Source organism: Antedon bifida, chromosome 2 (genome assembly GCF_963402885.1).
Source record: "Antedon bifida chromosome 2, ecAntBifi1.1, whole genome shotgun sequence".
Taxonomy (NCBI): Eukaryota; Metazoa; Echinodermata; class Crinoidea; order Comatulida; family Antedonidae; genus Antedon; species Antedon bifida.
The window spans coordinates 25,077,927-25,090,982 of NC_136227.1; the positions used below are offsets into that span (position 1 = coordinate 25,077,927).

General features: G+C 31.0%; 2 protein-coding genes across 4 annotated transcripts in view; both read right to left on the reverse strand.

Annotated features, from left to right (window-relative positions):
• Positions 1–13,056, reverse strand: part of LOC144834555 (uncharacterized) — a 258,410-nt gene that overhangs the window by 138,558 nt on the left and 106,796 nt on the right. The gene's annotated exons all lie outside the window — the stretch shown is intronic.
• Positions 1,255–13,056, reverse strand: part of LOC144858728 (ephrin type-B receptor 1-B-like) — a 141,541-nt gene continuing 129,739 nt past the window's right edge. For 2 of the 3 annotated variants that reach the window (XM_078714827.1, XM_078714826.1), the window contains exons 8-18: positions 12,217–12,280; positions 9,769–9,880; positions 8,388–8,444; positions 6,907–6,968; positions 6,240–6,374; positions 5,431–5,616; positions 4,967–5,028; positions 4,360–4,560; positions 3,068–3,220; positions 2,400–2,587; positions 1,255–1,804 (exon numbers count right to left, since the gene is read on the reverse strand). In XM_078714827.1, the coding sequence (XP_078570953.1) occupies positions 1,546–1,804; positions 2,400–2,587; positions 3,068–3,220; positions 4,360–4,560; positions 4,967–5,028; positions 5,431–5,616; positions 6,240–6,374; positions 6,907–6,968; positions 8,388–8,444; positions 9,769–9,880; positions 12,217–12,280 (1,479 nt within the window). In that variant the 3' untranslated portion in view covers positions 1,255–1,545. The remainder of the gene's footprint in view (positions 1,805–2,399; positions 2,588–3,067; positions 3,221–4,359; positions 4,561–4,966; positions 5,029–5,430; positions 5,617–6,239; positions 6,375–6,906; positions 6,969–8,387; positions 8,445–9,768; positions 9,881–12,216; positions 12,281–13,056) is intronic. The other variant, XM_078714828.1, reaches the window with a different exon arrangement.

Below are 13,056 nucleotides of genomic sequence, written 5' to 3' on the forward strand. Positions count from 1 at the left end.
TTTAAGTAACAGGCCACTGATGATGTTGATAATATTAAGTATCACATTAACTTGTACTTTACATATTTAAAAAATAAAACATTTAAACCAGTTTATAAACTTTGCATTACTGAACATTTCATGTTTCATAAATGAATTCAGTAGAGTTAAATAAAAATATAATTCCTTATAACTATTATTTATAAGGTTGCAAGTACAAGGTAGACACCTATTATACTTACATCTCTTTCAAATATCTTCAACTAAATCACACTAAGATATTAAAATCTTTATATACATATTTTGTATACTTGTATTATTATAATATTAAATCTTGCAACTTTTAAAACAGCAAGATTTACAGTATGACATTTTAGTACAATTATCACTTAATTGCCACTGTGTGGACGAAGTGAAATTAAAATATAAAAACATTTTATCTTCAATGGATAAATTACTGCTTACAAGTTTCCAATCATTAGTTAGATAAGCGAAGAGTGAAATTATGTAATTACGCTCTTCCCTGGTCAGATAAAGTTGTTTTACTGTATTGTTATTTTGTTTTATGTCATTCGTCTGGCAATTTAAGTACAAGTATATTTATTTTTACTTTATTTTGGTTTACTTTTATTTATAATATATACTCATATATTAATTAAAATTTGTTGAGACAAACCATCTAACCAACTATAAATTTGTGCCAATTCCAGTTCCAGTAAACTTTATGAGAAGGCGGCAACATCTTGGATCATTGTACTTCAAATGATCAAAAATAGTCCCTCTGAAATTTAAACCAATCTAGCCAGGTTTGTGTTTAAATGGACTTTTTAAACTAATGAACAAACTGAAATATTATACAAATGTCATGTTTTTATATTCACCCAATTACAGAAGTTTAAAGATGCAATTTTATGAAATTATTTTCTTCTTCTGCTTTAGTAGACACAATTAGGTAAATCTTTGTGCAAAATCAAACAAATTTGATAATATATCTTAACATAAAATTCTACATCTTAAAGACATTTTGTTTTGTATAAATTACAAGTTAAAGTCTTCTTTGATATTATACAATTTTATCGTAGGATATAATTTTTATGCATTTTTCTAAATTTCATTCTTTGTTTAAAATAAAAATGGTCTGGTATTAATTAGTGTCATCGTTACCTAATATCAACTCTTGAAATTTATTAATTTTCAAACTTTTACAGAAAACCATTTATTGTACCGATTTCACCCTCATTCCCTCCTCCCTCACCCCACAACAAACACCATAATTTAAAAAAAACCTGTTGAAATCAACAACATGTCGATTGTCAGAGAATAACATTTTATTTTGTAGGATTTTATGTAAATGATATGCATATTTATGCATATTTTACAACCAATGTCCATACAGTATAAATTTGCATATTAAATTTAATCCAGTTTCTTTATCTTATCACTATATTTCATTTGTTCTGTCAGTTTTAATTTATCTATATTATATAATCCTTATTTTTATATTAACAGTGTAATTGTTGACGTTTTTTCATAATCACGTCATATCTACTATACACATCTCTAACATCATACAAATGTTTCGCCATTAGAATCCATACGTGCTCGAATCATTTGAATCCCTTTCATAATCTTTTTCTGGTGTCCAACAAGATTAATTCCGAGTCGAGGCAGGTCGTTGGCACAAAGGTGAGCGATGTCGCGTAGTTTCACGTACCCAGCATGTTCAAATGTATCTCGGTATCGTGTCATTTTCATGCTTTCTAACCATTCTTCTACGTTCTGGAACTTGGCCATCTCTTGCATGGCAGCATCAAGAGGATTCTCTCTAAAAATATAAAAGCAACAAATAGATGAGCATTCTCCATCTTCACAAGAAATAAAGATATATTTGATTGAGCAGGATGGCGTAATGAAAGGGCAGGGAAGGCTCTTCCCTGGTAAAGGGATATGGGACTAGCAAGACCCTGTAAAAGGCATGGGTTCGAGATCTTTCTGTGTCATTCATACTGCTTGTATACTTTCATTGTTTCATCCTTCAGGTGGGACAGAAAGCCATTGATCCATTTGTACATACATTGCTAATCCGCACGATAAAGGAGTAGGATAAGTAGAGTAGATTCAAAGGACTAAGGGATTCTCTCGTTATATGCTAATCTGGGAGATCAGTCTTTAACTGAAGAGGTCACTAAGTATAAAAAGACATTTTTTTAATTCAAACTTTATAATTTGATATAATTTGGAAAACTCTTAAAGCATGTCATCATGTTGTATTGTGTATGAAGAAGCCTGTCCTAAAAATTGTAAAATGAAGTGCTAAACTAATGTTGTATCTCTTTGTTAACATGTAGGTGGCACCTTTATTTACAACTAGCAAGAAAGTGAAAGTACTGGATACAATATTTGTCTTTGCAAGAACTTACCTAACTTTTGCCATGCTCAAAAGTATGCTTGGGTTTCTAGCTAGCCTGTCAAGAGTTGACACCAGAGTGCCAAACGTCGGCCTGTGAAGTCGGTCCTTCTGCCAACAATCTAACATCATTTGATAGCTAGCTTGAGGACACTCCATTGGTGGTGGAAGACGGTATCCCTTTTCTACAGCTTGTAGAACCTGGAAAATTAAACAAAAGTTTGTATTGTAGTTCAAAGACAAATCAAATAATATTTTGTCAATGGGAAAAAACCCTGCACAACAATCCAGAAAAAGATGTCAATGTTTAAAACAGTTTATATATATAGAAGATATACTCCTATTCAGGGAACAACCTTATTATTTGTTGGGCCCCTTATTTCATATTACAACCTACTGACTCAATTTGCAAGACTGCTTTGCATAAACTATATTTCATTTTATTTCTCTCTGTTTTTTAAGGAATTATAAATTAAATGTACACTACAGATTTATATGTATTTTAATATTACACATTATATTTTACATAATTTGTTTGAGGAGTATAATGCTAGAACCCCTATTAAAGGAACACCTCCGGACCCAAACAAGTGTCCCCTTAAACAAGGAGTTCCTGAATAAGGCTCATGGTTGTAGCGTTAAACATATATTTCTTCTCGTTCATAAATAATTAATACATACATCATGGTTTGACCAGTTCCAATATGGCCGCTCCCCATAGGACATGACTTCCCACATAACGATCCCATAACTCCATACGTCTGACGCAGAAGTAAATTTTTTGTAAGATATCGCCTCTGGTGACGTCCATCTTACTGGGATTTTACCTCCTCCCTGTAAAAAAAACACACATTGAGAAAAAAAGGTTAGAGACATTTTTATTAAGAAAACAAAATATGTTAGTCAATATTTGATTTTATATCCAGACCTCAAACTCTCCTGATAATAATAATAAACAAAACACATAATGCCTTTGAAGTGACTGGTTTATTACCGATACTGATGCCTCAGATTTGTCATAGCACCCTCAATGTTTGGATGTATTCAAAGTTACAGAGAGCAAACCAACACACATATGTGGCACATGCAAGCGAAATCGGACATAAGTCGCATTTGTAGATTTGTAGAAACAGCCAAAAACATTAAAAGGCTGAAAAATTACATTTTTTTATTTTTACAGAAAATGATAGCTGAAACAATATTTATTTACATTACCTTGGTGTTTTTCTATTTTGAGACAAATAAATAGATACATTTTAACATTTTGTGTAATATGTTGGTTAAAAAGATGGTGTAAATTATGTATGATTTTCATAAAACCTATCATGTTTTATGCTTAAATTGAAAGTGTTCCATTGAGTTGATTTTAATGAAATTTTGCATAATAATAGAACAATAGTTAATTAAGGAAGGTGCGAAGTTTCATTGAAATAAAACAATTAGAATACCATTTGCTAAGGCGTAAACTTACACGCCCTGTTTATTTTTTTGTTGTTGTCATTTCCTGTTACTTAACTTTAAAAGCATTTTTCTCAAAACACTGATTGTAACAACCAAAACTTTAGACTGAGATATCTCTGGAAGTAGACATGGTATCAAGATATTTTTTTCAGCATTTTAAATCATGGATTATGTAGTTTCAGTATTTGTGGAAATCTCAATTTTGAAAATTCCGACTTATGTCTGATTTCCCTTGCAGATGCCACATATGCCGGCCTAGTTTATTGTGACATGTTGTCTTACAGTCTTCTGGCTGTAACTAATTTGACGGGTTTTTCCTGCCTATCCAGGAGTAGCAAGTTTTGAGAATAAACGAAAATACACAAAACTCAGAACGTTTCTTATTGTGTGGGTATCATCTACGTGTAGGAGCGTCCATAAATAAATGACACTTCATAACACCCTAGTTGTATTCTGGGTTCGCCCCTGTAGAATAGTGAGATAGTTGCATCATAACTTGAAAATAACACTACCTTTGTTTCATATGCTCCTTCTTCTTTTTCTCTCGATAAACCAAAGTCTGCGACCTTACAGTCAAGAGTCTCATCTACAAGTATATTCCTGGCTGCCAGGTCACGGTGTACATAGTTCATTTCCGATAAATAGCGCATACCAGATGCTATGCATCTAAGCATGCCTATGAGCTGTACCATTGTGAATTGGCCATCATGCTCCTATATAGAGGTAAGAAATAACAATCTACAATCAAGAAAGCAACTGGCATTTATGCTAATAAAAGTAAAATAAAAGTAAACAACAATTACAATTTTATGTTACAAAAGTTATTTTTCTACACTCCAAATAAAGGACTACAAAATGACAAAAATCGAAACTAAAAATTAGTATAACATTCATAGAATGATATTGAAAATTAATAGTGACCTTTCCCATCGAGACAGTGGATGAAAGGGGACAGTAGATGAAATAAGATAGACAGAGCATGTTTAAGACATCATTCAACTTTTTAAGAATGCGAAGCTAGATCTACAAGTTTTTCATTTTAGTTGCAAACTTATTTAAATAAACAAATTTGTGTTAATTTTCTTGAATTGTAAAAAAACATACAAGATGTTAACTTACACGAAGAAACGTATCCAGTGCTCCATTCGCAACAAATTCTGTAATAATCATCGCTGGACGAGCTACAAAAATTGTAAGAAATACAAAAAATGTCAAAAATGAATTGAGAAATTGAAAATAGAGCAGTTGATTATTATACCAACAATAAAAAAATCAGAATAAAGCTATCTGTAATTCACCATTCAATAACATTTTGATTGTAATAATAAAAATAATAATATGTCAATCTTATATAGCGCTTTTCTCAAAGCTTCTAAGCGCTTCTCAATAATGCCCCGGTTATCTAATTGAATTAGTTTGAAATGTAGATTATGAATTTAAAATGGTCATAAGTTCATGCGAACCAGATGCTAAATTGTATTCTCTCGCATAAGATAGCAATTAACTAGTAGACACAAATTCTACTGAAGAAGAAACACAATTTTATTTTAAACACCACTACAACAGGTGTATTGTCTTCTCACTTTTTGTCACAACGCCAAGAAGTTCAACGACATTGGGGTGAAGGAACTGTCCCATGATAGAAGCTTCTAACAGGAAATTATGTCGGTCAGACTCGGACGCGCCAGGCTTCAACATCTTCACAGCAACTTTACGATTTGAACTGTCTGCTTGACGAAGGAAACCGCTACACACATCACCAAATTCACCTACATATTATGAAATTATAATATTTTGCATCAATTTAAATTTTAAAAACTTGCAAATTGATAAAAGAAGAAAACAGAAAAAATGACCACTATTATGGGTGTGAAATGTAATATTGAATAAAAATCCAAATCAAACTGTTACAGTCTGTATTGCATGTGTAACTTACATAATTATGTTATTTTCTAAGGAACAGAGATTCCAAAAATAAAGGATTAATTAAGGAATTATGACTGTATGAATAGAGGGCACTATGACGTTTGACGTAACTAACTAATGGGTTAAAACATTGCTTTACCTTAACCAAATCAACTGGTTGACGGTTAATGATCAGTGTTCCCCAACGAGCAAGGGTTTGTAAAACTTTAGTACTAATTTTTTTAGAGTGTTACTGTAGCTTTAGATGTCGCTTTTTTTTTGGATAGGTGATTTGGATGGGTTAAGATTGGGTTTAAAAAGGATTTTATGTTAATAGTTTGTATATGAATAGTAAGGACATTTAGTATGGACATTTGTACTGATGATGATTGTGTACACCAATAATTGTAGCAAGAATTATCATTATATAAATGATGTAATTTGCCAGAAATTCAAAACACTTGAATATAAAAAATAGAATACATACCACCTCCAATAACAGCAATTATGCGAATTGAATTTGCTTCTATCTCAGTTGTGAACTCCTTCAATGCCCTGTCAGGGTCACCATATATACTGGGGTCAACATACGTCCGAGGCTTACTCAGTTGTGGAAGGGCAACTATACCAAAATATACAAAAATAGTTTATATTTAAAAATGTATTTTAAAAGTTTATCTTAAGATTGTGGTTTCATTAAAATTAAGAAAATGGCAAGTTAAAATACATAACATAAATCTTTATTAACGGTTCCTCTATTTAGAGACCACTTTAGTGTGGTCCAGATAGAGACATTACTGTATAAGTCATTAATATATTCTAATAATTATGTTACCCCAAACCTTGTAAATTACAGTTATTATAGTAACGTTAATTCTAATGCCACTATCAAACATGTGTGATGGCCATATATGGTAGTGATGACATCATCATGTCCATATATGGGCAGCTGGTACACATATATGGACACATCACATGTTTTTGTCACATAGAGTTTGATAGTGTAGACAGAACTTTACATAAACAATGATATATTTAAGAGAAAGTTAATTCTTGTAATTGAACATTGCTTAAATGACTTAAATTAAGAATTAGTTTTAAAATAACATGCAATAAATGTAAACTACTAAATCATTTAAAGAGAATAATCTAACCTTCACCATTTGAGTTTGAATAAATGATTCCCTCTGTTGATGGTAACGGGTCCTTCCCCTTCCTAGGAAAAAACAAAATTAGAACATTCAGTTTAAAAATAATTATTCATAAAGCATATTTCATATAAATTTATATTCTATCATACATTTATTACCTTGGAGACTGTCAGAAGTATAAACCAGAATTAAAATTTTGTTTTAATGTTAAATTTGAAACCCTTGTGATTTTTCAACAGTCTCTGTTACTATGGTGACAAGATCAAACATTGCGCGAGCTGGTACACATATGTGTTAATTAGATGCGGAACGCAATTTTCCCTTTGATGTTGACATGCCTGCTAAAACAATTTCATCAATCAAAATATTTTTTTGATAATAGAAATCTTAAATTGGCATTTTGCCTTCTCAATATTTAGAGTGATAAATATTTTCTCAAGAATATTCAAATTCTTCATCAGTTTTCTTTAACAACGTTCTTTACTGCTTACAGCGATTTAAAATAACGCTGAAAGCAAGACTTATTTCACCATAAAAAATAATAAATTATCAACGAAAATGGCAAAGTTCAAGAAAAATTCAAGGAAAGTTTTAAATACAGTATTAAAGTGGAGTCGATTAGATATGAAATATTAAAATTTGAATCTTCAGTAAGGTACAACTTAAAATTAATTTAAATTAAGTCCATATCCCAAGTTCTATTATAACAAGGGTTATTAAAACTTTATAGAAACAATTGTTAAAAGGTAGGGGGTTTAAAGAAACCAAACAGATACAAATGCAAAGTGGAAAGAACAAAGGTAGGCCAAGTGAGTGTGGTCAACATTGAAAGGGACTATATTCATTTTCAAATTATGCAGTATATATAAAAGTATAAATTAAATATGAAAATAAAATTCTTGTTAAATTCACACATTATATTAGTTAATAAATTAAATTAAAAAATATATATACATGAAAAATGCATAATAATAAAATAAATTATATGATAAGAATTACATATACAATTTTAAAATTAAAAATAATATATTTAGAAAAAAAAACCGTGTCCTGTATCATGCAATGTTCAACATACATATTAAATATGAGTAAAAATCATTTTAGGGTGTCTTCTGAATAAAAGTAGTGAATTTTAAACTCAGGCAATGGATTTCAATAAGTTTTAATCAAAATAGAACATTATCACATATGAAATATGAAAAAAAATACATGGCATACTTTAAATGGCAACATACAAAACAAAAACAAGGCTTATGCTCTGTCTACACTATCAAAATGTATGTGACAAAAAATGTGATGTGCCCATATATGGGCATGATGATCATGTCATATCACTAACATAATTGGGCATATCACTACCATATTTGGCCACATCACACTTTTTTTGTCAAACAAGTTTGATAGTGTAGACAGAGCATTAGTAGATAAACATGCCGTTAACCAATCAAATGTGAGGGTTTAAGATAAAGAGCATCCTCAATTACCAATAGCGAACAGAAAGTGGTATCTGAGCATACAAACGATCATCCAACTTGGAATAGCTGAAGCGTGAAGATAGAAATATGTTGAAAAATGCGTAATACTAATCTACTCTTTAGTTTCTTTTATCTGCTTTACCAGTTGCATTTCCTTGGTTGTTAAGGTCAGACTCTTGACTCAATGTTTTGACCATATCTCAAGTATTAAAGTTTTAACCATGGCTTGATAAATTTAGATGCGAATTTAGAGCCCTTTTTCATTCGCGGCAGACACAGTGCAGGAGTTAACACAGGGCCGTAGCCACTAGTACACTTTTTAAGATTTCAACCTGACCACTTTTTGACAGAGGCCTTGAATTGTCCCACTTTTTTGTGACCACTATACCATTTTAATTCTCATAGTTATAGCAATGTAACATCATCACACTGCTGGGAGAAAAGACCATTTCCTCGTCTTTTCAAATAGTGTAATGTATATACACAGGACCTACAGCTTTATACATTGCATCCGAATGATGAGGCAGTGAGAGTAAACTATCTTATCTAATACAAGCAAAATGGCAAAGACAAGACAAACTCATGTCTGACAAACTGTTAACTATCACTATTTTGCTATATTGCTGCCAAGTAAAACTTAACTGAGGTACTTTTACAATCTGAAAAATCGCTGTTGCATGTGGTTCATTTTGCGCTGGATTCACTGTTTTTGTAATGTTAAGCAGAAAAGTCACAAGTTTGTTTCTTTTATGGTTTAGTTGTTTTACTAATTGCCATGAATAATTTACAAACTGGCAAGTTTAGGAATCGATCTCAAAATTTTACTTTTTCAACCCATTGCAAAGTTTTATTACGACGATATGGTACTATTAATTATATTTAAGACATATTCAAAACAGAGTCAGGAATCTACATCAACAACCTTCCACTCCCACAAGAGTGAATACAATAAAATAAGTTGATGACAAGCTCTATGGACATACTGTACTATGCGTACATGGTTAGATGTAATAGGTTTAATTTGTAATATGTAACACTGTCTATAATAAAAATCTAATGATAGTAATATAACTACAGTAATATTTGCTTGTTGAATTCCTTTATGCATTCAAATTATACATCATTTTTTGCAGATTATGTTTAAAAATCGACATAAAGTTAATAAGTTTAATTGTTGACACATTTTAAAATTAAAATCAATTAAAGTATTTATTAATACAGAAATACATTTATACATATATTAGCCAATTATGAATCAATTATTCCACCAGATTTATTGCTATTAGGAATATATAAAAAACAATTATTAATAGTAGAGTTATGTCCTAAAAATGAAAATTAAAACCATGCACATCTATTCTTTGTAATATTTTAAAATAGAAATACAAACCTTCTTCTTACGGACCAGTAGATAATGGCCAATATTGCCATGAGAATAAATACTGCCCCGGCAGCCACGGCTGCAATTGGTCCCATTCCGAATGGAGTATTGTCATCAGCATCTACAAGATTACACAAATGCAACATTTTAGTCTACAAACATAAATCTGTCAATTTATTTCTAGAAAGTACTTAATTTCTGTATATTTTACTTTTTGTCAACTACTAAAAATAGGTATATATATGGCTAATAAAAGATAAGCCCAAAGGATATATAAGTCAATATATATTTTATGATCATTTATAAAATAGATATAAACCCTGACTTACATTTATAGGAAATGTTATTTAACAGGTTGTCAGTAGCCATTAAATCTCTTTTTTGTGTTCATACATTTTCTTGATCTTGCATAGTTTGAAAAATTAATTTTTATTTTTATTTCTTTTTTCCCCTCTATACTCATAACGTATCACTTATAAATGCAATATTGTCAGTAAACCTAATTGTTGGAAGTATTTTGTTGTCCCAACCAAGTGTTTCACATAGGTTGTCAATTGTACTAATATTTAGATTGTGTTTTGTTTTTAAGATATAGTGATATTATTAGAAGAGTTTCTGAAACTTTATCTGGTTGTTCCTCATTCCTCCTTTTTGCCTTAAAGTCCCATTCCCTACGTTTTTTAGATCTAATTTAAGGTCAAAAACTACATTTAATGTAAAAATAAATACCATGTGGTCCTATTGCGATAACTTTTTTCCTATACCTAGTGTACGATTTCCGTACGTTACTGCCGTTACCAGCTAGACCTACAAAATTAAGTCTAGCTAGGCTAGGCCTAAAGACCGTCCACGAGAAGACATTTGACGTAAGCTACTTAGGTAGTGCATTGTTTCTATATTTTTTTATCATAATTTACCATAAAACGTACATTTTATGACCTGGTTTAATGTTTTTAAAGTAATATATATGCATTATTTTTAAAAAACTTCAACAATTGTAGGGAATGGGTCTTTAAGGAAACAAGCATCCAACTAAACATTTTTTTCAATAATTGTCAGAACATAAGAGCTTAATTCATTAAAACCTTCATTTCCATCTTAAAATGAAAATAGTTGAGTTAAGCGTGCATGAAACATGAAAGTAAACTGATCCAAATCATATTTACTCCCTCTCTTTGCTACAATGTGACATTAACTCCAATACTGCAAAGCGGGCCTCTGAATATCTGAGTCTAAACATTATTGGATTGTACCTACTGTATCACTGAGCAGATCAAGTTTGACTGTATTTAACAATGATGAAGAAAAAAAGTGCGTAAAAATAACTTTGCACTGTACATGTGTACATTTTTCTTACTTTACAAGTTCAGAATGATATTTTTTTCAATAGCGCCATCTATTGGCACTATTCTAGTACTTCTCTAGTTAAACAATACAGTAGATTATTATTATATATATATATCTTTGTGAAATCAGGGACAATGACATTCAGACTATAAGCTGATTAAAGCCTAACAGCCTTAAGATAAATTCAATATAGTGTTATTACATTTGTCAAGTTTTCAACAGCCGCGGCGCGAAAAAAAAATGCGGCACAGAAATCAGAACAGAATTACAGTGTAGATCTCGATTTGATCTTGTTGTGAAAAAAAGAAATCTCTTTAGAACAGGCCTTACTGTAAGATTGATAGAAATAGGTCGCGTTTGAATATTGGACTGTGGTCGAATTACGATAACTAAAAGATTTAACAGAATTTGGTTAACGATGTTATTTAAAACTTTGAAAAGTCTGGTATTAGACTTGTATCTTTACTGTTTGATTTAAGATGAATTCTATGTAATTTATAGTCACAAGTTTTGATATATGTTTAAGAGTATAAGAAGGTAACATCCTGTTTATTTGAAAAGGTATTAATTTCTATAAAAAGAAATTTAGGAATAGTAAAAAAAAATACAATTTGAAAATGTATATAATAAAAGTATTCAAAAATGCACTAAATGCTCTCACAGACGGATTAGATTTTAACACTTTTGAAAGGGTTGTTGAGGCTTATGGAAGCCATATATATATCTGTATAGGTGCCTATTTTCTATACATGACAGTCTAAGGTGTATGCTAGACTGAAGTCCGTATTTGAGAAGACTTAATTGTTCTACCCCCAGAACTCAAGAGCGAGTTGTAATTGCCATGCCATGCAGCAGCTATGTATAATGCTATTCTGCCATGAAATTGGGAACAAGCTGAAATATCTGCTGTAGCCAGAGTTATACTATCAAATAAGTTGTATGTATAGTAATAGCTGGTTGGTTATTTTATATTTTTGTATCCTGAATGATGTATAAATTTGGTATTGTTACAAGCAATATTTGTTCTAGTCTGGAGTTTCCAAAACCTGTTCTTTTAATATAAGTGAGAATTATTCTCAATAGAAAGTTGTTTTAAGATAAAAATCTTACTTGTTGATGATGCTGATGTTGGATGGCTATACGCTCCAAATCCTGACTTGGTTTGAGCTCGAACCTTAACAAAATGATTAGAAAACATAATTAGAATGTTTGCAAACTAAAACTTCGTTTCCACTCAGATGAAACGCAAGGGCATAAGCGCAAACCTAAGTAATTTGACATAAGCGATGAATTATTCATACTGTCATTTTCATAGGTTCTAGTGGAGACCACTAAACAAGCACCTTTAATTTGTATTGAATTAATGTTGATGTGGTACATTTGCTATTGAAGCAATTCTTGCAGTTGTTTTATTTCTGCCACCGCCAGATAGCAATCTAATTCAACCAGTTGTAGAGTAAGTTAAACTCTCTGTCTACACTATCAAACTTTATGTGACAAAAAAATGTGATGTGCCCATATATGGACATGATAATGTCATATCACTGCCATATTTAAGCATATCACTACCATGGCACATCACATTTTTTTGATAGTGTAGAAAGAGCTTCAGGCTTTACACCATGTGTTTCATAACAACCGAAACATAGTTTACGGTAAACCTTACTTTTAATCGTGTTTATTCGCCATGCAAACCTTCACAACTAGTCTAGCAACACATGAGCATTATGAAGAGTGTATAAATCAGTTTAGTAGGCAAAGCCAAACATTTAGTTAAATCTTCTGCTATTTAATAGATCTTTCTTTCTCCCCAACACATATTGTTTGTAAATAAAATATTGACTACACAAATATTTTTGCTGTTTGTATGATATACACATCTGATATTCAAGCAACACATTCATACACATTAAAATGACCTACTACAACTACATTCAGCCTTTAAAAAAA